At 37.1% G+C, this 27,122-nt stretch overlaps 1 protein-coding gene across 1 annotated transcript; it reads left to right on the top strand.

The window, feature by feature from the left end:
* Positions 1-593: 593 nt before the first annotated feature.
* Positions 594-23,651, top strand: RIOK2 (RIO kinase 2). The gene is made up of 10 exons (XM_066381895.1): positions 594-718; positions 3,851-3,989; positions 4,745-4,861; positions 6,692-6,867; positions 9,434-9,522; positions 12,614-12,805; positions 16,012-16,104; positions 16,796-17,317; positions 19,230-19,326; positions 23,371-23,651. The coding sequence occupies exons 1-10, from the start codon at positions 653-655 to the stop codon at positions 23,533-23,535; spliced, it is 1,656 nt and encodes a 551-aa protein (XP_066237992.1). The 5' UTR covers positions 594-652; the 3' UTR covers positions 23,536-23,651.
* Positions 23,652-27,122: the final 3,471 nt, after the last annotated feature.

Genomic DNA, 27,122 nt, shown 5'->3' with positions numbered 1-27,122 from the left:
AAAATGCAATTGAAGATTCTGGAAATGAGCAGAAGCAAAGACGACAGCCCCACCTCCTCCACCAGGCGCAGGCGCCTCGGAGTCTGGGGAACCAACTTAAAACCTAGTACTAAGCGGATGCAAGGTAGTTCTCATAGCCACGCCTTCTCCGGTCCTGAGCGGGAGCAGTTATAGGAGGGACTGCTTGGGGGACTACCCTCGTTATCTTATGAGACCTTGATTGTCTGCAGTCGCGCTCAGGTTCATTTCCCTCTTCTCTTGTTGGAACTCGCTTTGACTGAAGTAAGAGTTGTTGTTTGGGGATAAAACGATTAAAGTTAACACTCTCAGAGGTAGGTCGCGTCCTTATAGCAGTCGGTCCTGACAGATATGAAAAATAAAAATGGCATATTATAGCAAACACTTATAGTCCACCAACTCACTTACATGAAAAAAAAAATCACTCTATAAAGTACTCTACCTTTTCCACACAATGTGCTTCAAGAGACCCAAAAGACGTATTATCACCTTTCCGTGCCAGTGAGTATCCTTTGTTAACCAGGACCTGAAGTAAGGAGCAGCGCATGCGCGAGCGGCCGCACGGCGGAGCGACACGTGGGTGGTGACGTACCCTGCATTCTCGGGTGGTTGGGAAGAGGCTTCTGGAGCGGCCATGGGGAAGGTGAATGTGGCCCAGTTGCGTTACATGAACCGGGACGACTTCAGAGTCCTGACCGCGGTAAGAAGCTGGCCGTTTACCCCTGTCCCTTGCCGTTTCCCACCCTAAGTCCTGTTGCTGGAAGTTCGCTGGGATCGGAGCGCGCTCTGAGTCCTGGAATGCGGCAAAGGTTGGGAATGGGGGAAAGACCGGAGAATTTGATTTTTTTAAAGTTTTTGTTCGGAGGCTTTCATTGTCCTCCAAATACAGCAAAGCCCCCCTCCTGTGCTTCCTTCCTGCTCCCCGCCCTCTGATGGAGAGCTCCACGCATCTCCGTAGCCCCGGAAGTTACCCTGACCCGGGGCGCGGACCCGCGGAGAGGGCTTTAGGCTCCTGCTGAGAATTAAGAGCGTCGCGTTCCCCGCGCACAGGTGCAGTCACGTAGTATTTCTTCCGGTTCACTCGGTCAACCTATTTGGTTTTAGTAAAAATTTTAGGGAATTCAACGGGGTACAGACAAGAAGACAAGGGAGACAAACGATTAAATAAACGACTAAGTAAACAAGGACAACATAAGAATACTTAGAAGATAATGTGGAGGTGAGGATGGGGGTGGGAGCTGGAGCGCTGTCTGAATGTTGTGTAGCCAGAGGGGCGACTGCAGCACGCCAGGATCTTGTCTGTTTACTGTTGTAACCAAAGCTTTAAGGCTTTTTGAAAAGTGGCACTTGTTAGGTTCTGAATAAATACTTGCTCAATAAAAGAAAGAGTGAGAGGATAATAGGAGCTGAATGAGAAGTATCTGGCCCATGAAGTCCTTGGAAAGAGTTTAGAGGCAGAGGAAGCAGCAGTAATAAATGGAAAGGCTCAGAGACAAAAACAGTTTTTGAAGACTGGAAAGGCCAGTGTGGCTGGAAGCATAATGAACAAGATGCTGAATGGTTGGGGATGTGCTTTGAAAAGTTGAGAGTCGGATCTGCCTTTAAGTAAAAATTTGGACTATGTTCTAAGTATAGGGAAGCCACTGAATATTTTCAAGAAGGGAAATGACAAAAATTGATTTTCTGGTCTTAGTCTTATGGCACAATAAAGCAACACAGATTGGCCATTTGCAGTATAAAACATTTTAAGAACTATTTTCTTCTTACAGGGATTAAACTCTCAAATGCAAATTCATTATGAAATTTGGAAGACCCTTTTTTACCCTTCCAATAGATTATTTAGTTCAGCTGGACTTTCTGTACCTACTGCCATTTCTGAAAGATAACTTCCTTTTCTGCTTCCTCAGCACATTCCCTCATTCCTTAATGCTTCTGACAGAAAGAAGGGAATTGAGAGAAGTTTTAGAGGCTAGGAGAGACAGAACAAAGCATGGTAGAGGAGTTAAGTTAGTTTAAAGTGTGAGGTTTTGGGGCATCAAGACAATGCCAGATTTACCTTCTAAAACTTTGTCTCATATATATATATAAATTTTTTTAAGCTCATTAAAGAATGAGTCCCAGATGAGTCTCACCAGCATTGGTATCAGTGGTCACCTTTCCTTCACCCTTTCTTCCCTTGACTTCTCTGGCATATCTTTTGTCAATAATTGTAGTTTGACTGGCTGCCCTCACCCTTCAATGTGGACTTCCCCCCAAATTTTGTCCCTTGACCTCCTTTGTCTTCTGTTATCTCTTGCTTGATGAATGAACATGTCTACCTTATGGCTTCATCTCTTTATCAAATAATTCACAATTTTTTCCCTCTAATTACAACTTCATAACTGAGTGTTTCCAATTTTTCTTAAACATCTTCATTTGAAGGACCTTCCAACACCTCAAAATTCATTGTGTGCAAATCAAATTCATCAACTCTGTCTAGCCTCTCCTTTCCCAAACTCTATTGAAATAATTATTATTACTGTTATTTTAAAACTTGTTCTTCTTCACTTCAGCTTTGATTCATTTCCTTTACCCTCTCACTTCCAGTGCCAATCGCATATTACTTTCTAAAGAGCTTTAGTTCTTTCTTGGAATCACCACTACCTCTTCCCTGTTAGGGCTTCTGTTTCTTCTGCCCTGGACTGTCATCTCAGTTTTCCAGTATGCCACCTCCAGTTTTTGCTTTTGCTAAACCACTTTGTGTATTCCTGCTAGAGTAATGTCCGTGAAACAATTGTTCTTATATCTCCCTTGCCTGGACATCTTCAAGGGTCTCTTCCTGTCCTCTGTGTAAAATCTAAAACTACTTTGTCTGCATTCAGGGCCTTCCATATCTTGCTTAAAAGTGTTTTCCAACCTTCTTTTCATGAATTCTACATGCCACCCCATCTGAGCTACCACTGTAATCTAATAGCTTTCCCTGTGCTCTGTCCTTTCTCGCATATGTGCCATGTCCAAATCTTTTTTATTGTCTTTCCCTGGTATTTGTCTACTTTATCAATAGTCCTATATCTCTCCAAGTTGTTCTCAAGTGCTGCTACTTCTTTGAAACTGATCCTTCAAGCAGAAGTATTCTTATTCTGCCTGAACCAGCTCTCTTTAAGCACTTAGTATCTTTTACCTTCTAATAGAATTATATGCATACATTCATATTTCCACAGATAATATATTCTCCAGAAGTAAAGAGTATTTTTACATATTATTTATTCTTTACAATACTTACATGTGATACTTTCTTATTAATGCTTACTTAATAAATATCTAGAATATCTGCAATTTTTAAAGACACATATTTGGACATCGGTAACTGTTAAGCACTCACATTCTTTACCTTTGAAGTGCTTATTGTTTAATAGATACAATATGAATATATCAGTGATTATATATCAAACTGATTTAAAATATATCCAGAGAAGGTAGTATGTATTTCTCCCATGTATAAGGTACTCGCATGTATAAGACACACCTTAATTTTGGGGCCCGAAATTTGAAAAAAAGACAACAAGCATGAAAAAGCAGGAAGTGCAAATTAAAATCTACAACAATGAGTACAAAAACAAGCGGGAAATGCAAGTAAAAATAACTACAACCACTGTATAAGATGCACTCAGTTTTTAAACCCCAAATTTTTCGGGAAAGAGTGCATCTCATACATGGGGGAATACAGTAATCCTGTTTCAGAATTGGTTGGGTAACTGCGTGGTCAGAGAATTTGAAGAAGTTAATTTCTTAGCAAAGTTTTGATAGCAGCTCTGTGTTGATTCTGATTACATAATGATTTCTTTACTTTCAGGTTGAAATGGGTATGAAGAACCATGAAATAGTTCCCTGCAGTTTGGTTGCTTCTATAGCCAGCCTTAAACACGGCGGCTGTAATAAAGTTTTAAGAGAATTAGTGAAACATAAACTCATAGCTTGGGAACGTACCAAAAGTAAGTATTCTGGGGCACCATTTGTAGTTTTTCCTGTAACTGACTATCCCCAGAGCAGGTATCCACAAGGCAGGAAGTGGTAGTTGCCAGACCAGGAAAGCACCAGCCTTAGAACCAACACAGCACACTTACAGTGTTCTGTTGATGAGACCAATCTCAGGGCCTACCCAGACCAAACGGCGTGGAAAGTAGTCTGAACCTCCTGATAGGCGATTAGCAAATTTCAGTTACATAAGAGCAAGTGGGATTGAGATCATTGATGGCCGCGTATTTGGTTAAAATACAATCTGCCACAAGACTCGAACATTACTTCTCAAACCATTTGTGGTGAGGGATGAGTTTCTTTTTTTCGGCCTGTCATGAATCCCTACTTTTATAAAACAGCAATAAAGTCATTACTAGAAAAGTGAAGTAAACTGTTAAAATGTAGGCACAAATTCCTTATTAGAGTTGAAGATGTACTATAATGTGGTCAAAGCAGTATAAAATTTTTGAACCTAACCCTTTATTTCTTTTTCTGTATCTTGTCACAAAACTAGAGACACAGACTAGTATCAGTCTCTTGGTCGCACTTTGAGTGATACTCCTCTAGAGAAGAAACAAATTATAGAAAGAAATGCTAAACTTGTAAAACTGGATAGCTGATCATTTTCCAGCTAAGACTTCCCATGTATAAATTCTTCTCACGACTTGAACTGGTGTGACTTGTGGTACAGTGTAACTAAAATGTGGTTTTTCTCATTTCTTTTATCTAGCTGTCCAGGGCTATCGGTTGACAAATGCAGGCTACGATTACCTAGCTTTGAAAACACTTGCTTCTAGACAAGTCGTTGAATCTGTTGGAAACCAGATGGGTGTTGGCAAAGAATCTGGTAAGTGCTAACAGTGCTATTGAACGCATTTTCTTTGCTTTAGCTTATATTCCCTTTGAGAAAGCATTCATTTTTTTAGTTTATTTTTTCCAGCTAAACAATAAAACAAAAAAGTTTTTTTAGAAACAATGGATTATGAAATTACCCTTAGTGTAGTAGATGATTATTTTGTCTTAAGTCTATCACTGAAAATTAAGTATACCAAGAATTAGTTTTCCTTTAATAACTGAAATCTTTGACAGATATTTTATTTGCTCTTGTATCTGATATATTGGATATTTGTAATAGCTGAAATATGAAACAGAAGTAAGACTAAGAGACAATATCTAAAAACCACGAACACTTTATTTTTCTACTGAAATATGATCAACAAGGCAAAGTTAGGTACGTGTAGACCTCAGGGAAAAGCATTCTAAAATAGCATTGAGCAAATGCGTATGCATTTTCTATATGGAAGACAGAACTGAAGAATGGAATGGTTTTTTTCATACCATGCTCTCCTGTGCACTGCTTTTTTTTATCCAGTATAGTTTATTTTATATAGTTACATTGTTACCTGAACTAAGGAAGGAAAATTAACGTTGGGAGAAAAAGAATGATTAGGAAGCTTGCTCCAAAGGAGGTTGCTCTATGTACTGCTTATGGCTTGTATGTCTTCTGTATTAATATGCAGATTATGGTGTATATTTAATAAGTAATACAGGAGCACTCAATATAGCAGTGTGTGTGTAAAATATATAAAGTGATAACAAAACACTTTTTGAGATACGTCTTAATTTATGTCCGCTTTTTTTTTTAGAGAACTTAATTGCATAGAAAACGCTAAATAGTACAAAAGAGAATACAATAAAAAGGAAATCTCACTCCTAACCCAGGTTTCAATCGCATGTACCTACTTCCTAAAGCTATCTTTTCTATATATCCTTCTAGAAATTTTTTATGTAAATACAAATACATAATATGCAAAGGATACATGTGTATACAGTCACATATGTTTTTAATCCCAGGTACAATTTAATAGTACTTACTATTCTGCACCTTGACCTTTTTCCACCTGATACATCCCTGATATTTCATAGCAGATTTGTCTTTCTCATTGTATGGCTGCTTTATACAATTGATTTTACCAGTCCCAGTTGTTATGGACATTTAAGTTATTACTTCCTATCTTTCTTTGTGAGTGATGTGGTATAAACACTCTTGTACAGATGTTTCCATGCAAATAAATTTGTAAATAGTCTTAAAAATTATATATGTACTTTTAAAGTTTTGATACTACCAAAATGTTTACACCAATGTAATTCCACTAATGTAAGAAAAAGGCTTTTTCTTGATAATTAATAAATACAGTTCTCCATGAATAATTAGGATATGTTCTACATGTCAATATTACAAGTAGCAACTTGTTTTGATACTTGAAATATTTAGGGAATGATCTGCTCCATTCTCATTATAGGATTATATTCTAACAACTGAGTATTATTCATTGAATCAGTTGAGGAAATGAACTGTTTTTGAAAAGGGAGATACTATTAAGTCAGTTCTTGTACATATAGGATGCTAAGGAACAATTAGATGTTTTCCCACTAAATGGAATTGAGCATTGAGCACCTTTGAAAGCAGTAATTAATCTTTGACACATTGCAACCCTTGTTTTCTTCTGTAATAGATTTTAATACATGTGATCTTAATATTTTGGATTGTAATAAGTGGATTTTACTGACTGATAAGTATTCCAGGTTATTTGGAAAGATATAATGTGATAGAAATAAAATCAAAGTTAGAATTGTTCCAACTTGTAATAATGACAGTTCAAAATCTTGACTCTAGATATTTATATTGTTGCAAATGAAGAAGGGCAGCAATTTGCACTAAAGCTTCACAGATTGGGAAGAACATCGTTTCGAAATCTGAAAAACAAGCGTGATTATCATAAACACAGGCATAACATGTCTTGGCTCTATTTATCTCGTCTCTCTGCAATGAAGGAATTTGCCTACATGAAGGTATTTTTAAAATGGTCTTTTCATCTTTTAACCAAATAATACTTGAAAGGCTGTAGTAATAAGCATCAGTATGTTGCCCCCACACCTGTCTCCCCACCTCCACTCCTAATCTTTACAGTCCCTTTTAAATCTTATTGATTCATTTCTGTTACTAGTTTTTCTGGTGATTTCCACCTATGGGAAGGTGTTTTTAACTGTTATTAATGTGTAAAGGCAACATGTAATCTATAATATTAATAAGATAGAGTAGCCTAAAGTACATTAATGATGTGATTCACTCACAAATGTGTAGGTGTGAATGTATATTAAAACTGTACATATGTTTATCTAATTGAAAACACTAGATAATTATAATCTGTAGAAACAGTGTCTTCGATAGGTTGACTAATGTTTTTATTTTACATAATATAAGAAATGTCAATTTATAAATTTTTATGTATATTAGAAATAGTAAAAATCCTGAGTTTTTAAACTTTCATTTTCAAAATTAAGTTCAGTATAGATTTGTTAAATATCTTTAATACTTAAACAATAAATAACCTTGCAGTTTTATTACCCTCTAAGTAGGATTTATTTATGTTATCTTCAATTCTTTTTTATTTGAATTATTAAAAGCTGTCCAGTGTATGACCAGTGTTTCTTGAAAGTTTCAGTTTGGTGTTCTTTAAATAGGCTATTTTAACTCATGAGCTTAAATTTTTAGTGGTCATGGGGAAAATTCTCAATACAGTATAAATAATACTGGTGTCATATGTGTTATGTGTTTCTTGTCTTACACTAACAGTTCATATCCTACATTAGTCAGTAAATATGTAGTTTGGTAGGAATCATATTTTTCAAAACTGTATTAGGTATATTCTCAAGGTGTTTGTATGAAGATTCCACAGTAGAACTTGGTTATTCTTAAATATGCTTCTTAAATACATTGATATTTTCCCAACAGAGAAGAAGATATAATTGAGCTATAGTTTAAGAGTTAAGCTATGGTGCTTGGCTAGACCACTCTGGCAATAGTTATGGTTTTTATATGCTACATTGAGCTGTCAGGGCATTCTTAAAGTCACTTGCATTGAAAAAAAAAATTTTGAGCCAAGCATCCAATCTGGAAGTTGTTCATTTTCTGTTCAAAGAAGGTAAGAGGTAGAGTAGACAGGCTTTTTAAACCAATCCGGTTGATAAGTATATATTAAGGGGAGTATCAGCTATGTGCCTACCATTGTATATTAAGCACTAAGGATAGGGTGGGTATAGGGGTAAGTACCAAAGGAATAACCAATGCATTCTGTCTTAAAGTTGGAAAAAGAACGTGAACACACACATAAAACAAAGAACAGTTTAAAATAAAATTGTATGTGTTTAGAGAAACTTCTATAGGGTAGAATAGTTTATGAAAGAGGTTTTATGATGTGAGTAGCATTTGTGTAAAGTTATAAATCATGCAATAAGACAATAAAACTGGACTTTGCAGAGGAGCCACTTGGGACAAAGACACAAATGTGAGTGTAAGCGCTGTGAGTCCAGGTAATAGTCACTGAGGTGACTGTACACTCCAGAGTACTTACTGGAGAGAGGATCAGAAAAGGAGGGCTGGTTAAATGGATTAAAGAAAGTTTTGAAAACGAGAAAGAGATGTTCAGACTAAAATCAGTGCTTATAGTCATTGTGGGTTTTTAATTTATTACAAGTGACATTGGTTAGCAAAATCATACAGATTTCAGGTGTACAACTCCATAACACATCATCTGTACATTGTATTGTGTTGACCACCCCAAGCCAAGTAGCCATTGTGGATTTTTAAAAATTGAGCATTGATATAAGCAACTTAGTTTGCTATTGGTGCACAAAAGAAAGGTTACATGTGGTGGCAAGATCTAGAACCATTGTTGGAGTATTTGGGTGTAATGATAAAGACCTACTTAGAAATGGTTGCATTTCAAATGGCAGAGGTTATAAATCTAACACTTTGAAGGAAGCAATAACAGGACTTTGTAAGCAAAGCATAGAAGTTGAGCATGGGGGGAAGGATGGGTCTGTGGGTGATGTGAAGTAACATTTGACACAGAACTACAGTGTGTGTTTGTCACTTAATAGATTCATATCATATGTTTGGTCTGAAGAGAGGTCAGTGCTCTATAAAATGCCTGATCTACTGGAATATTTAGTTTCCTAACATGTCAGAGGACAGAGTCCGTCCTAAATCACAATCTATTTTTACTTGATTTTTTTTTTTTTTTTTTTTGGCACACTCCAATAAATGGCTGTAGAGGTTATGTCCTAAAGGTTGAAACTTGCACATTCACTTTTGTAATCCTAGCACAGTGCATAATATTTAGTAAATGTTCAATAAATGAGTGTTTGGTGAATTAAGTAACTGATTTTTAATTTTTGTTTTTATGCACAGCTCATTCTATACTATGAATAAGCCATACTTAAATAATCATGCATTAGCTGTAATTTGTAAAGGCTTGTATGTTTTTCTTCTGGTTGTAGGCAGATATATTTACTTTTGTTGTTTCTTAAAAGTAATGACCTCTTCATTAGTTTACACCTGTTTATTATGTTCTAGGCATTGTATGAGAGGAATTTTCCAGTTCCAAAGCCAGTTGATTATAATCGCCATGCAGTGGTCATGGAACTTATAAATGGCTATCCTCTGTAAGTATTTGTTATTATTGAAACTATGGATCATCATAAATAAGTGGGAAAAAAGTAATTTAGTTAAGCAGGATATTGTTTTTGGGAGGTTAATAATTAACCTACAGCAGTAGACTTAGACAGATTGATAATACAGTTTCTTTCTAACAGTATGTATTTTGTAATCTCTGTGATTGACTCAACAAATAGTAATCTAATATGTGCCAATTACTTATCCAGGCTCAACAATAAACCGAACCTCTGCCCTCACAGAGTTTATATTCTGATGGAAAGAGACATGCAATAAACAGCTAAATAGGAAAATACAGATTGGGGCAAAAGTAGGTTTATAGTCATGAGTATGCAAAACACAGTTTATTCTTGTATTATTATTATTTTTCATATGAACAACTAACCTTACTCTGCCCCATCATGTATATATCAGATGGTAGTAAATGCTGTGGATACAGATAAAGCAGGGTAAGGAGGACAAAAATGACTGAGGTGGGTATAAGAGGCTGCTGTTGTGCATGGGATGGTCACGAAAAGTCTCACTGATAAGAATCCTGAAAGAAATGAGAGGAAACCATGCAGGTGTCTCAAGTTTCCAGGCAGCAGGAACAGCAGTGCATAAGCTTGGAGCCGGAGTAGGCCCTCATGTTCAGAGGACAGTGAGGATGTCCCTGTGGCTGGAGCTGAATGAGTCAGGGAGACTTGTAAGAGAAGGTAGGAGAGGCAGCAGGAGACCAGATCACCCGGAGTAAATAAGTAGCTCATTGCAAGGCCTTTTAATTTGTTGTTATTTTGTGTTTTTTTAATATATTTGACATATGATATTGTGTAACTTAAGGTATACAACATGTTGATTTGATACCTTTTATATATTGTAATGTGATTGCCATTGTAGCAATATGTAGTGCAAGGACTTTTAATTTTGATTAAGAAGCCATTGGCCTGACCAGGCAGTGGCGCAGTGGATAGAGTGTCGGACTGGGGTGTGGAGGACCTGGGTTTAAGACCCCGAGGTTGCCAGCTTGAGCGTGGGCTCATCTGGTTTGAGCAAAGCTCACCAGCTTGAACCCAAGGTCGCTGGCTTGAGCAAGGGGTGACTCGGTCTGCTGTGGCCCCCTGGTCAAGGCACATATGAGAAAGCAATCAATGAACAACTAAAGTGTCGCAACAAAAAACTAATGACTGATGCTTCTCATCTCTCTCCGTTCCTGTCTGTCTGTCCCTATCTATCCTTCTCTCTGACTCTGTCTCTGTAAGAAAAAAAAAAGAAGCCATTGGAGGGTTTTGAAGTGAGAAGAGATGTGACCTGACTAATGTTATAATAGGATTATTCTGGCAGCTGTATTGAGACTAGATTGAAAGAAGGTAGGGACAGAATTAGGAAGACACTTTAGGAAATTACTGTAATGCCCAGACAAGAGAGGATGGTGGTTTAGATCAGAATGATACATATCAGGTGGTGAAAAGTCAGGTTCTGGATATGTTTTTCAGGAAGAGCCAACGTAATTTTTTTGGAATTGAATATTGATATAGGGAAATTGGGAGTCAAAGGTAACAACCAGGTTTTGGACCTGATTGGTGAGTTATTTGGGATAAAGGTGACATTTATAGCTGTGCTGGAAAGATGGAAGAACAGTGTGAAGTTAGAGGGTGGGACAGAATCAAAGGTACAGTTTGGGACAGGCAATTTGAGATGCACAAGAGTTCAGAGAAGTCTAGATTGAAATCTGTGTATGTGGTGTTTAAAGCCATGAGCCTGATTGAGATAACCAAGAATGATATATTTTTTTTTTTTTTGTATTTTTCTGAAGCTGGAAACGGGGAGAGACAGTCAGACAGACTCCCCCATGCACCCGACCGGGATCCACCCGGCACGCCCACCAGGGGTGAGGCTCTGCCCACCAGGGGGCTATGCTCTGCCCCTCCGGGGCGTCGCTCTGCCGCGACCAGAGCCACTCTAGCACCTGGGGCAGAGGCCAAGGAGCCATCCTCAGCGCCCGGGCCATCTTTGCTCCAGTGGAGCCTTGGCTGCGGGAGGGGAAGAGAGAGACAGAGAGGAGGGGGGAGGGGGTGGAGAAGCAAATGGGCGCTTCTCCTATGTGCCCTGGCCGGGAATCGAACCCGGGTCCCCCGCACGCCAGGCTGACGCTCTACCGCTGAGCCAACCGGCCAGGGCCCAAGAATGATTTTAAATAAGAGTTCCTAGGATTAACTTTGAGGAACTCCAAAATTTAAATGTCGGGGAGAAGATAAAAAATTAGCAAAAATATAAATGCTAAAGGAATAATCAATGTAGAAAGAGGACAGCCTCAAGAGTTGGTGTACCAAGGGTCAAGTGAGGAAAATGTTTTCAAGGAGAGGGAAGAGGTTATCTGGGAGACCAAACAGGAAGACTGAGATTTAACCATTGGATTTAGGAACAGAAGACACTGGTAGTCTTGATAAGGGCTATTTTATTGGAACAAGGTGGATGAAGAAAGCCTATTTGAAATGGTTCACTAGAATGGGAGGCAGAAATTTGGAGAAAGCACATATAGAGGAATTTGACTATAAAGGAGATCAAAGAAAAGATGTGACAGTAGAAGGAAGATACTGAATTGAGGAAGGGTGTAGCTTATTTTTTTTAATAATAGGTGGATGCTATATGTCAGGGGTCCCCAAACTTTTTACACAGGGGGCCAGTTCACTATCCCTCAGACCGTTGGAGGGCCGGACTATAAAAAAAACTATAAACAAATCCTTGTGCACACTGTACATATCTTATTTTAAAGTAAAAAAACAAAACGGGAACAAAGACAATATTTAAAGAACAAGTAAATTTAAATCAACAAACTGACCTGTATCTCAATGGGAACTATGGGCCTTCTTTTGGCTAATGGGATGTTCAATATGCTCCTCTCACTGACCACCAATGAAAGAGGTGCCCCTTCCAGAAGTGCAGTGGGGGCCGGATAAATGGCCTCAGGGGGACGCATGCAGCCCGCGGGCCGTAGTTTGGGGACCCCTGCTATATGTCCATATGCTGACGGGAATGAAGAGAAAACCGCCAGAGAGACAAAGAATGGAAATAACATTTATATACTTGCTTTCAAACATACAGATGTCAGATTCACCATGTTGAAGATCCTGCATCAGTATATAATGAAGCCATGGAGCTAATTGTAAAACTTGCGAATCATGGACTGATTCATGGAGATTTCAATGAATTCAATCTCATTTTGGATAAAGATGACCACATCACCATGATTGATTTTCCACAGATGGTTTCAACTTCTCATCCCAATGCTGAATGGTATATGCTAAAATTATTGTCAATGTGGGTGTGTGTATGTGTAATGCAATCTTTTTCCATTATTTTCAACTTTGTGTACTGTCATTTGGTCAGTAACTGGTTTGAAATAACTGATTTCAGTGGTCTAAAATTTGAGGACTTTTTAAAATTTTTTCATTTATTTGAGTGGGGTGGGGTGGGGTGGGGTGGGCAAGAAGGAGGAGAGAGAAGCATCAACTTGTTGTTCCACTTAGTTGTTTCATTTAGTTGTGTGCTCATTGATTGCTTCTTGTAGGTGCCCTGAGCAGGGTCAAACCCACAACCTCTGGCACTCTGGGTCAACGCTTTATACAATGAGCCACCTGGCCACGGCTGAGGTTTTTTTTATTAAATGATAACAAACTTCCAGGATTGTCCCCCTAAAAGAATCTTCTTATTCCTCAGGTTTTAAGGGGGAGAAAAGGCACTTTGATCCAGTTTTTAAAACCTGTTCATTAAATTTGTGCTGTGTATTAGAAATCGGAAAAAACTGCCTGCTTTTATAAACTATCAAAACCGTTTGAATTACTCTTATAACAGACTTTCAAAAGTCAAATTTTCTTAGCTATGGAAACCTTTATTCAAACAAACATTTAGATGGAAGCCCCGTTGTTAAAACCAATAACAGCTTGCTCAGAAGTAGGGGCACGGAGAAGGGAGCCGGAGAACCGCATCCTCCGCCTTCCCCCTTTTCTCCTCCATGTTGCCTCCCAGGGGCTTCACCAAGCGTGATTCGATGCCTTGGTGGCCTACCTAAAAGTTAGGGGTTTGCACTGGACTCAGTTGCCAGACCAATATCTCTCGTGTCCTTTTTAGCTTTTTATTTTATTTTTATTTTATTATTAGTAAAGAATTTCCATAAAACCCAATCTCTGACACAGGACAGAACCACTTTATATAGTTTGATAATCTTTACTCTTCACATTACTTAACCACTTAAGCCACCAAGTTGTGAAATAAGAATATTTTCCTGTATTTGTATTCAATGATACAGTTGAGCATAATGAAATTAAGAGTTAGTGTTTTTTCTCCGTCTCTTCCAAGTTAAAAGAAACTTCTTCTTTTTCCCAAAAATAACTTATATTTACATAATATATTATGAGTACAGTTTGAGCTTGAACCAGTTTATATTTAGTGCTCTTCCTCCTGATTTCTATTAGAAAATGTCTGTTGTTCTAGAAAAAGAAATGTCATTTAAAAATAAACTTAAAAGAATGGCATTTCCTCAAAAAATTAAAAATGGAACTTTCTTTTGACCCAGTTATCTCACTTTTAGGAATATATCCTAAGAATGCCAAATCACCTATTCAAGAGAAAATATGCACCCCCATGTTTATGGCAGCATTGTTTACAATAGCCAAGATCTGGAAACAGCCCAAGTGTCCATCAGTGGACGAGTGGATTAAAAAACTGTGGTACATATACACAATAGAATACTATGGGGCCATGAAGAAGAAGGAAATACTACCTTTTGCGACAACATGGATGGACCTGGAGAGTATTATGCTAAGTGAAATAAGCCAGGCAGAGAAAGACAAATATCGTATGACCTCACTTACATGTGGAATCTAATGAACACAGTGAACTGAGGAACAGAAGAATGGCAGAGGCAGGGTCACGAGCAGAGGGAAAGAGGATGAGGGGATGGGATCAGAGAAGGTGAAGGGATCAGTGAAATTATATACACATAACACAGAGATATAGATAACAGGACAGCAAACCTCAGAAGGAATTGGGGGGAAGGGGTTAATGGAGGACACATGGTTGGGGGTAAGAGTATTATATTGAGTGGGACACTTGAATCCATGTTAACACAAATTAAAATTAATAAATTTAAAAAAATATTTCCAGTAAAACCGTACTAGTATATTAATGCCTGCCACTCGGGTGGTTAATATATCTTTGGATAATGACTAGTCATTTTTATTAAAGTGGAGTAACAGTCACACAATAAATGAATATCTAGGAACCACCAAAATTAGAGACAGATGTGATACCTGATTGTGGTATTTCAGGTTAAGGCTGCATTATTCTTGAAGACACGTGACTTAACTTGAACTTTTATGGGCAAGTAATTGGGTGAAGGAGTTCTGCTCAGAACTAAACCACCTTATTTACATGAATATATAAATTAGACCTATGTCTGCTTTTGAAGATATTACTGTCTAGTAGGTGATACATAAGCATATATAAAAACAAAACTAAAAAGAATTCATTGAGGTCTTTCCCAGGATGCCCTAAGAGTGACATTTTCTTCTTATTCCTAAACTTCATCTTTCTTGAAAATAATGATTCAGTTAAAATTCAAGGAGTCATTTCCATGTCACACTTACTTCTCCCTTATTTGGAAGCCTGTAGAGCTGACCCTGTTCTTGCTGCTTTATGATGGCCTGAAAAGAGCCAGATACTCAGGTCTTTCACGGTCAGTTCAGGTTTATATGTCTTTAGATTATAATGTATAAGCTACAGCGTTATTTATCTCTTTTGGAAGTTATTATAATTCAGCTGATACAGATAATAAAGTTACATAAACATAACTCAGTACTCAACATATTTTTTATGAGTTATTAATCTATTTTTATCTCCAGCTTTCCCAATTGACAAGGGGTTCAACTAGGTGAAGCTGCTGGGCAGTATACCAGACACACTGGAGACTGCAGGGGAGAGGGGCAGCCTACTGCCCCTCCATTCCTCCATTACAGCCATGGTCCTCTCTGCGATTCATACTCCTCTGATTGCTCTTAGTATGTTTGTTGCATTATGAGAAAACCTTGAGCTTGCTTTTTTTTTTTAATTTTTTTTTAAGACTTTATTCATTATAGAGGGGAAGAGAGAGAGAGAGAGAAGGGGGGAGGAGCAGGAAGCATCAACTCCCATATGTGCCTTGACCAGGCAAGCCCAGGGTTTTGAACCGGCGACCTCAGTTTTTCCAGATTTACGCTTTATCCACTGTGCCACCACAGGTCAGGCACCTTGAGCTTTCTAACCATGAACTCTTATGCCTTTGACAACTTATATTCCTTGTTCCTCTGTTTTTCCATTTAGTATTTCACACACACTGTCAAAAAGTTGTTTTCTTTTGAGTAGCATCCTTTTTGCTTTCATATGAGTAGAACGTAAGAGTACTGTCACTGGCTGATAAGGAAAAATGAACAAGAAAGGTTATATCAAAAATGATTCTTTTGCAGGTATTTTGACAGAGATGTTAAGTGCATTAGAGATTTCTTCATGAAACGTTTCAGCTATGAAAGTGAGCTGTATCCAACCTTTAGTGATATCAGGTTTGTACTCTCCATTGCTTAAAATGATAGAACTCTGTTAAATACCTAACTTATTTAGTTCTAAAAGTTGAAATTTTTATTTAAAAATTGTTCAGATAGTGAATGATCTTTGACACATTGTAATCATTGTTGAGTATCATAGCTGTGTGGTATATAAATGAAACTTTAAAATCTAGAAAATACCTGCTTTTGATATACTTCGACAGTGTTACTGAATTTGAGGGAGGAACACATCTAGTTTCTTAGAAATTCAAGAAGTTTTATTTACATTTATGCTATATGAACAATCCATTTGTAAGGAATTAAGCCAAGTGTTTATCAGAATTTGTGTTTTTCCTTTACTCAGAACAGGAACTATCTTTAATTGATTCATGGAACCTAATTATAGGTACATTCTCAAAGCCAAATTTTCTCACTTATTTTATACACTTAGTTAAAATATTTTCTGGCTTGGGATGATTGGCATGAGTTAAAAGAAGAAATCTTTAGTTCCCTTTGAAATTAATTTATTAAGTCAATAAATAGCAACTGAAGTTTTTGTAACCTTTCTACTAATGTCTATTGCTTTAAGTATTACATTTCAAGCAACGAAGAATATTTAACATATATAAACTATTAAATTTAGAATTTTTTCAGAGTAATAATATTTTTCCATGGGGGGGTTTTCTCTTACTGTTTTATATTTTCCTAGGAGGGAGGACTCCCTGGATGTGGAGGTTTCTGCCAGCGGCTACACAAAGGAAATGCAGGCAGATGATGAGCTGCTTCATCCAGTAGGTCCAGATGACAGATGTATTGCAGCAGGGGAGGGATCTGAATTCTCATTTTCTGATGAAGAGATATCAGAAAAAGCAAAGGTTTGTAGGTCAGAAAATCAGAGTGAACCAGACTGTGCAGATGAAGTAGCTGACTGTTGTCACAGATCCCCTGAGGACCTCGACCGACTAAAGGGAGATGCTTTGTCAGAGGACAGAGCTAGTGCACACAGCTGTGCCATGACTGAATTCCGTCTCGCTTTAGAAGAAATACAAGGGCAGGTTGTTGAAAACAATTCAACTGAGTTTTCTGGGAAGAAAAACAAAACTGACAGTGACACCAGGCAAGATGGTGAGACTGGTCAAGGAGGCATCCCCACGGGCTCTGAAGAGTATGAAGATGAATGCCCTCATCTCATTGCCTTGTCATCATTAAACAAAGAATTCAGGCCTTTCAGGTATTGATTTCCGTTGATTGATTTTTGTTACTTTAACCTGGAGACCTATACTTTCCTCGATTCTGGTAAATGAGTATTATTCCAAATGATGTGACAGTTATATTCTGTGCCATTATGTATAAAATGAAAGCAAATGACCCCTCTGGTAAAATTTCAATTATCCTCTACAATCGACTTGATCCTAGATAGCATATTGATTCAGTTTTAAGCAGTCTACCTTAAAATACAAACTGATTACTTTGGAAGAATTAATACAGATCTGTTACTCAATTGATCATGTTTCAGATGGATGAATTGTTTGTATATTTTATAATTATACATGTAATGTCTGATTTATGTATAGTCCAATAAACCTGCAGTAAATGTGCTCTCTCCATGAAATACAGTGAATTTTCTCTAGTACTCTGAACCTTCTGTTCTGATTTGTTCATGTAAAATTATAAAATTTTATTTTTTTCTTTTAAGAAATTTTTTTCTTACAAATATCAGCCTCAGCTTAGATTAGCAAATGATCTAAAATTTAATTTTTAGATTTGAAATAATTTAATGAAATACAGTTTTATTTATTTCAAAATAATAATATGACAATTAAAGTTAAATTAGTACATTTAGACATTTCTCAATGCATGTTCATTCAGGCTTACATTCTAAGGCTACCTTTATCGTTCCATTGTGAAGCAAAACAGGAATTTTGTTCCTTTTCCGTATAACTGTACCTTGAGACTCATTTACTTCCACTTTAATAATAAATGTGTAAAATTAAATTTAAATTGAGGGTGGCATTGGCTCAGGATTTTGAGTAAGTAATAGAAGAAAATCTGCCCTGGTTAGGTAGTCTAAGCACTGAATAATTTGGTTTTTACTCTTTGAACAAATGTGGCCAAGATTATTATTCAGAGTAGAAATATGTAAGAACAGATGTTTCTGAAAAATATTGACTTAGTTAATATCATCTGAGTTTCTTATACATTAAAACGTTGAGCTTCCTGACCAGCACAGTGGATAGAGTATCATCCTGGGACACTGAGGACTCAGGTTTGAAACCCCAAGGTCGTTGGCTTGAGCCCAAAGGTTGCTGGCTTGAGCCAGGAGTCACTGGCTCAACCGGAGCCCCCTGGTCAAGGCATGTATGAGAAAGCAATCAGGGAGCAACTAAGGTGCTGCAGCAACTATGAGTAGATGTTTCTTATCCCTCTCCCTTCCTGTCTTTTTGTCCCTATGTCTCTCTCCTCTCTTGCTAAAAAAAATTCAAACTTTGAGCAATAGCAAAACAAATTAGACAGTTTCTGTCATTGCAGTTTTTCTACCTTAGCAGAACAGACTGTAGAATATGGTCTCTTACTCCTGCTTTTGTCTGGGAAAATGGCAAGAAACTGTCCCAACAATTTAGATTGTACTAATCGGGTTTGTGTATAGTTCGGTGAAAGAAGAGGGGAGAAGATACAAGTTGCGGCTAAGTGATAACAAATTTTGATGGCCAAAACATTCTAGTATTTTGAAATTTTGATAGTGACTGTCAGAATGCTGAAAAATGAAAATTGTTAGTATATTTGGCTGAATTGTGGGTAGTGTTACCTTCACAGAAACTTTAAAATATAATGGTATTTTTGAGGTATTTTATGTCTTTAACTTTTATTATCACCTGACCTGTGGTGATGCAGTGGATAAAGCGTAGACCTAGAATGCTGAGGTCGCTGGTTCAAAACCCCAGGCTTGCCTGGTCAAGGCACATACGGAAGTTGATGACCTGCTCCTCCCCCCTTCTCTCTCTCTCTCTCTCTCTCTCTCTCTCTCTTTCCCCTCTAAAATGAATAATTTTTTTTAATTTCATTATCGTATAAAGAATGATATAATTTAATTAAGCATAATTAACTATGAAAATTAACTACATTGTCATTTGTTTTCATTTTAGAGATGAAGAAAATATGGATGATATTAATGGATGCAGAACAAGAACTCTGAGTATTACTTCTGCAAGCAGTGCTTTAAGCTGTTCAACAATTCCTCTGGTAACCATTCATTCAACGTTTAGAAATGTTTATTAGGTCACTACTGTAGATGGATTACATGATGTACCAGACAGTCTCAGCCATTTGGACCTCACATGTTAATAACATAAAATTATAACAAGTACAAATTTAGTAACACAGGAGAGAGAGGTCACTTTTAACTGGAATGATTAAAGCTTTCAGGCAAAAAATAGCATGTAAGTTAGCTTGAATTTGAAGGATAAGATTATAGAAATTTAGACCAAAAGAGAATCCAATAATTCTTATATGTTCTAGTCCCCGCATTTTAACAGTGAGGAAATTGAGGCCCAGATCTGTTAGATGACTTTGCTCAGGATACCTAGCTGGTGACAGCACTGTGGCTGGATTGTGAAAACACACCAGCGTCACCAGTTCTTACATTTCAAAAGAGAAAAATGACTATTTTCAATTTTGGTACCTCAAGTGTTTTCTGGACATTTTTAGCAGCACTGTCTAAAAGAATTTTATAAGGGACATTTTCTGGACAGGATAATGAACACAGATAGTTCAGGTGCTACTGAGGAGCTGTTCTGCCTGCCCACCTTCTCTAGGCTGTTCCGACAGGAAGAAGCAGTTTATAAAATACTGTAATTGGTGTATTGGGATTTCCCCTTCTGCTTAAAGGTATTATGTCAAATACCATTGAATTCTTAGTGGTAAGGTAAAATGAGCAAAAGAAGAAAATCAGTTTAAAAGTTAGAAAGAAGGAAATAAAATTATTATGTGAAAAGTAAATTAAAAAAAAAAATGTGGCCCTGGCCGGTAGGCTCAGCAGTAGAGCATTGGCCCTGCGTGTGAATGTTCCCAGTTTGATTCCCAGTCAGGGCACACAGGAGAAGCAACCATCTGCTTCTCCAACTCCCCTCCCCTCCCCTCCCCCCCCTCCCCTCCCCTCCCCTCCCCTCCCCCTCTATCTCTATCATCTATCTCTCTTGTCCTCTCCTGCAGCCATGGCTTGGTTGGAGCAAATTGGCCTCAGGCACTGAGGATGGCTCCAAGGCCTTGCCTCAGGCACTAAAATAGCTTGGTTGTGGAGCAGCAGAGCAACAACCCCAGATGGGCAGAGAATTGCCCCATATGGGGTCTGTCTCTCTGCCTCCCTACTTCTCACTTAAGAAAAATCTTTTTTAAAACATGTTTTTTCCTGAACTTCTCATATCCAAGTTCATGAATATTGTCAGTAAGTTAAAATGTGTGTCCCATGGTGGGTAATGTGAGATATTTTAAAAAATTAAATCTGAATTATCAAAAGCTAAAAACAACAGTACTATATTTTGTAACTTAGCACACTTTTAGTAGTTTGGGTATCTTTGTTTGATAGTAAATAAAAAGTTTTTACTTGTAGACAAGCTCTAGCTTGTCAGACCAAAATAAAAAAGTATAATTCTAGAAATGTACTGATTTTTTTATATACTTTTTTTTTAGCCAAGGAGAGAGAGAGCGGTAAACAGGAAGCTAGAGAAATGAGAAGTATCAACTGGTACTTGCCACACTTTAGTTTGTTCATTGATTGCTTTCTAATGAGTGCCTTGACAGCGGTGGGGGCCTGGGGGGCTCGAGCTGGTGAGCCTGTGCTCAAGTCGTTGACTTGGGGCTTTCTGTACATAAAATTTAAGTCTATAATCTTTGAAACATCTATTAATTAAACTAAAATATAAACATCTCCTTGAAACTATTATAGCCTGTCTTTATTAAGAATTTCTCATACTTTATGGTTTCCTGTCCATTTTTGGCACTGATACTTCCTATACATACTGAGATTTACCTTTTTTTTCTTTGTTTTCTCAGATTCAGAGCATCTTATATCTAATTATAATGTTGCAAAACCTGGCAATTTCATATAAAGAAAAGTTACAGTGCTAATTCATGCTACAATACTTTTTAGATTCTAATGATTGCACTGGCATTGTCTTTAGGTCTTGACCTTATCCCATTTTCCTTATGGCTAAAAGCAGGAACTTACAATTTAAAATGGGGTCCAGACTGTAATGAATTGTGTTATAAAATATGTCTTCTAAGGAGAAAAAGGGTCTCAGTAGCCTGGCTTGTTTCCTCTCTAATCTCTGAAACAAAACAATTATCTTAAGTTGTACATTTTTAGGGAAATTTGGTCATACTATTTTTCTTGAGGTTACCTTTTATTTTGTTTAAAAAGTTAGGAGAAAAACTTTATTTTGTTACCTCCATTATTTTGATAATTATTTTGATTATTTTGGTGTCTTTGCAAAGGTAAAAGATTTTCTCTTTGTTCTATGATACTATTATACACTGTGTTTTTCTCCTTAAAATAATTTTTAGTTCCCTGTTTATTGACAGAGTTGCCACTTATGAACTCTGTGCTTTCTAATATATGAGTTAAATTATAATTAAATGTTAAGTATATTACTTTTTAATAAATAAATATGCAGCCATTATCAACAGTAATCAATAAGAGTATACATGATTTTTATTGATTTTTATATGTTCCCTGAAATAGTACACAACTATTTTATTTCATGTCTTATCTTTTAAAAAAAATTAACTAAATGGAGCTTTTCTCACACTTTTGTTAACATGAAAAAATAACCTTGTTTTTCCTGGATTAGGAAGAAACACATGCATAGTAATGCATTATCTCATTTTCTTCAGCTGCTTGATACGATTATCTTAAGGTCTCATTAAAATGGAGAACTAAGGGAAATTTAAGTAGAATATTTGGAAAATAAGTTGATTTTTTTGTCTTGGACATATTCTGGGGGCCTCTTTGAATTTGTCTTTTAAGCATGGTGCATGCTTTCATTTTATTTTCCTAGGACTCTTCCTCGCCTGTCGGTGCCTTTTTTCCTAGTTTCTTTTTTTCTTACCCTACTTGACTTCTTTGTTAACAGTGTAGATTTTAGTAGTTATTTGAGTGAATTTTGAGGAGACTTTTTATAACTAAAAAACTTTCTTTAAAATTTTGTCCTCACACTTGATTGGGAGTTTCAGTATTAGAGTTGTGGGTTGGAGATCATTTTCCTTTAGAATTCTGAAATTATTGCTCTGTTGTGTTTGTTGTGGTTAAGGTGATGATGTTAGGATGGCTAGGATTCTGGTCTCCCACCGACTGGGAAGACTGATGGTGCCTGGCTTCCCGAGGCATGGAAGGGTCCTAGCGTCCAGAGACTCCCATTATATTAAACTCACATCTCATCCTTTCAGTCTGATATTTCTGGGATACCAGGTCCTTCTAAGTCACCTTCCTTCCTAGTTTTGGGGGACAGTCTTAAATGCATCTTTGTGCCTCATTTAGGGTAGGGCATATTAAGAGACCCATGATTCAACTTTAAAGTGATCATCTTTTTTTTTTTTAGGAGGCAGCTTGGATGATACAAGGTTACATACAGTTAAATAACAGGCTGTAGTGCTTCAGAGGAAAAATGGTTATTGTGAATAAAATACTTAAAGTTTTTATTTGTTTTGGCAGTTATTGGCAGCCTGTGCCCTAAGTAATAAGAAAGCATTTGAATTTCTGATCATTCCCTATGAGAAAACGGTCTGCATCTCCCCAAAACTTAGACCTCTTCATGAGGAGCCGCTGCCATCAGGTCATGTCTACACCTACAGTTAGGAAGACTCTATTTTGAATATATTGGTACCAGTAGCAGATGCCTTCAAACATTATTGTGTACTACAAATATATGCCGTTTTTCCCTAGAAATCAGAGAAACAGCAGTTTTTATCTTGTTGATTTTTGATTTTTTGGTTTTGAGGGGTTTTTTCTTTCTTTTAGTTTTCCTGATGGACACTAGATGGCAGTATGGTGATTAGTTATTCAAAGACTCCTTTTTGTTATAATCTATATTTCCGTTAAGGATGTAATTAATTTATAACAATTTTCTGTTTTAGTGCTGATTTGTGTATTACTGTTAGTTTTTGGAATTTTAAAAATACATGCTTTTAACAAAAACTTAAAAAATATTAATGTCAATCCTTCTTTTATTAAATGTTTTTCTCCTTATCAATATGGCCAATCAGTGATACTGATTATTGAAATTTTTTCAGGAGCTGGTGAAACAGAAGGTGAAACGTCAGTTGACAAAACAGCAAAAAGCATCTGTCAGACGTCGATTGCAGAAAGGAGAAGCAAACATATTTACCAAGCAACGGAGAGAAAACATGCAAAATATTAAGTCAAGCTTGGAAGCGGCTAGCTTTTGGGGAGAGTAATATATTTAAGATCTTGAATGTTCTTTAAAAAGTTACTATGATCCTCTTTAAGCCACCGTTAGTCTTTTTTGGACCAAGGCAGATAGATAAATAAATGAATGAATAAACAAACAAACCCTCTTGTCTATAAATTTGACTCATTCAATACGTGTTTTCTAAAGAATAATTACAATTCTACTAAAGCAATCCAATTTTCCAAATAATTTTTTTTTTCCAAATAATTTTGATTACTGGTACATTACTAAAATCTATTTTTCAGAATAATTTTTATTAGGTAGGAATATGTGAGTATTTTTTAAAATGTAAATGTCGTTTTTGTTATTTTGTTCTCCACTAGAAACAGGTAGATTGCTTGACTTGTGGAAACAACCTTAGGCAACTCATAGTTCTCTCCCTCTCTCCCTCTTTCCCCACAGTGGTCTTTCTTACTATTAAAATTAGATTTGTCACAACTTGGTAGGGTTGTTTTGAGGGCCACATGAGGCAATGCACAGAAAGTACTTTAATGCATTCAGTAAAGTGTAGGTATCCGAATGATTTTAATGATATTTGTCTTTCTGAAATTCTGCATAACAACTTGGTTGCATTTTATTTAAAAACCACTGAAAGAATTCACTGCTGTCTTTTTTTTTATTTTCCAATATGAAGGATAAGTCAATAATGCATTAATTTTTTTTCTGCTATTTAAATTAGTAATGTGATCGTGGGAACAGAAACTTGAAAATAGTTTTCACTACAGTTTTTACAGTTGCCAGATTTTATGCAGGCTGTGTAGAAGTAAAAGAGTTTAGGGTATGGAGGAAGGTAAAAGGAGGAGGCGTGAAAAAAGTTCTCCCTAATATTCTTAGCTGGGTGGTTCCAAAACACGTTTCACTTCAGCATTAACGCGGACTTAGTGTAGGAAAGAAATGAGATACACAAGACATAGTTCCTCTCTCAGACTTTATAATCCAGTGAGTTGTGAACATGGATGCCTAAGTATATGTCCCTGATGACTTTTAAGTCCCTTCAAGGCCAGAGGAACCCACAGTGGAAAATGACCACTAGATGGCAATGTCACACCTAACAGGATGTCCTTAAATTACTTCCATCTGTGATAAATGTTCTACCAGAGGCAATAACAGCAAATTCTTCCAAAATTGATAAAGATGATAGATATTTTTACACCTTTGCCAAATTAATTTTACTAGCTATTTGCAGACCTTTCATTAATAAATTCACATTAATATAAATGCAAGAAAATGTTTAATTTTCTTAAACTTTTTGAAAGTACATAGCTTTGAATTTAAAATTATTTTTTATAATATGTCTAAATCATTTTAACAACATAATATTGACAGCTTGATGGGATTATCAAATGTGTGTTTTGGAGTATATTAACATTCTGATTATCTGATGCGAATTGGAAATGAAATACATGATTTCATCCTACTCACCTGTACCCAGTTGACTCAGACCACTTATGGGTAGTCTCCAGTTTCCAAGGAGACAACAGTACCGGTATGTGACTGTACAAAGTAATATACGGAGCCCAGTATTGCTGTCGTGCTGAGCAAATCAGGGACAGGGGATAAGTGAAAGGCCAGAGTGACTTGAGTTGTTTTGGGGAAGTGGAATTCGGGTGAATCAAAGACTACAAAGGAGAGTGCTTGCAAAGAAGAAGTCATGCAGAAAATGCAGCCTAGGATATAGTATGCTTGTTATGCTGCAGTTGGGAAATGGGGGTTGTGCTCCAAGGGACCCAATTAAAGAGGATTTTGAAATTTTTAAATTATTTTAACGATATATTAGGAAAAAGCAATTCTAGATTTTGAGCAGTGCGATTATTTGATTCTAAAGGCAAAGAAGGTACTAGAACTAAGGAAGTTAACGTTGCAATTAAATGGACTGGAGAGGAATAGGGTCTAAGAGGTTGCCCACCCAGGCAGCCTACGTACAGAATTAAGGTGAAGACAATCTGAAACAGAACCCTATTATACTAGAGTTACAGAGATTCTTTACTACCTTGCTTTTGTTTAGAGATGAGAAATACCTTTGGATGTAAAATTGCTTTCCCAGAGTCACATAAAGTGAAATACGGTTGGGAGTGAGTGGGAGTTAAAAATAAGTACCGGAAAAGTGAATGGTAGAAAAACCAGCACAGTAGGGTGGTTTGGAACTTTGAGGGTCTCTGCAAAGTCACTAAGGTCCACAAATTTTGACTTGTTTTTCTAGCCCTGTAGTATGAAAGAAGATAGTCCTCACAACAGGTCCAGGTTGTGAGTCTTATACTCCACAAAGTTTCCTTCCTTTTTAGAAAAGAGTTTGGTTTCCCCACCCCCCAAAGCTCCATACTACAGTAAGCCTTTCTGTCTTCTCACAGCCCAAAGAAAACCCATCTCAGTAGATCGAAGCTCTGCCTGACCAGGAGGTGGCGCAATGAGTAAAGCATCGGACTGGGACACAGGACCCAAGTTCAAAACCCCAAGGTTGCCGGCTTGAGCGTGGGATCATAGATATGACCCCATCGTCGCTGGCTTGAGCCCAAAGGTCACTCTGGCTTAAATCCCATGGTCACTGGCTTGAAGCCCAAAGTCACTGGCTTGAGCAAGGGGTCAGTTGCTCTGCTGTAGCCCCCCAGTCAAGGCACATGAGAAAGCAATCAATGAAGAACTAAGGAGCCGCAACAAAGAATTAATATAAATACTTCTCATCTCTCTCCCTTCCTGTCTGTCTGTCCTCTGTCTCTCTGTCTCTGTCATACACATACAAAAAAAAATGAAGGCCTGAGTGGAATATGGTTTTCCATAGGGAGGTGGAAGAGGAGCAAGGCAGTGTGGGAATCGTCCTCTTTGAGCTCAAGGCTGCTGAGGTACCCTGAGAGGATCAGAAGAATATATTATTCTCTAATTTGGTCTTTCTCCAGTTTTCAGTTTGTAGAAAAATAGGTTCTATTTCGATGCAGTTTCTTATTCTTTCTTGAAACATTTTGAAAAGAAATAATGTTACTCCTTTGTCAGCAGGATGGATGCTAAGTGCAGTGCTCTGGCGGTGACTGCATAGGAAGTAAAAGGGAAATTACAGTTTACAGTGTGAAATGGATGGGCACAGGGCTTTTATCTTAATGTAAGCATATCCGTAAGTGTAGCCTGAATTGAATTAAGAGTATACTAATGATGCAGTCTTTACAGGAAGTTTCATCTAAAATATATGGAGCTGTGAAATTACTGGGTTGTGCTTGAACTTAATTCCAACTAATCTCAGGTTTAAGTCATTTGTTTATAACCATAAACATTCTCCCTAAGCTTGTTTTAATCTAATATTAATTTTGTCATAGTCTAGATTTTCATTTTAATATGCTCATTACTGTTTCAAATATTTAAACGTTTTATACAACTCAGACCCCCAGAAACATAACTTTATCTAAAGAAGAAAAAGGTAGCGCCAATTAACTAACGTAGAATGAGTATGTGTCCCACTCCTCAGCATGCCTGTTATAGAGGACCGCATCTCTTTAGGAGTGGCTCAAAGACAGAGTTTAGATACCTCTTTTAGGATCAATCTGATCGCTTTATAGCCACAACTTGTATAAAGCTTTTTCCTGAACA

The sequence above is a fragment of the Saccopteryx leptura genome, chromosome 4, assembly GCF_036850995.1.
Source record: "Saccopteryx leptura isolate mSacLep1 chromosome 4, mSacLep1_pri_phased_curated, whole genome shotgun sequence".
Classification (NCBI taxonomy): domain Eukaryota; kingdom Metazoa; phylum Chordata; class Mammalia; order Chiroptera; family Emballonuridae; genus Saccopteryx; species Saccopteryx leptura.
The sequence above is the reverse complement of the archived record's forward strand: the minus strand, read 5'-3'. Positions and strand labels throughout refer to the sequence as shown.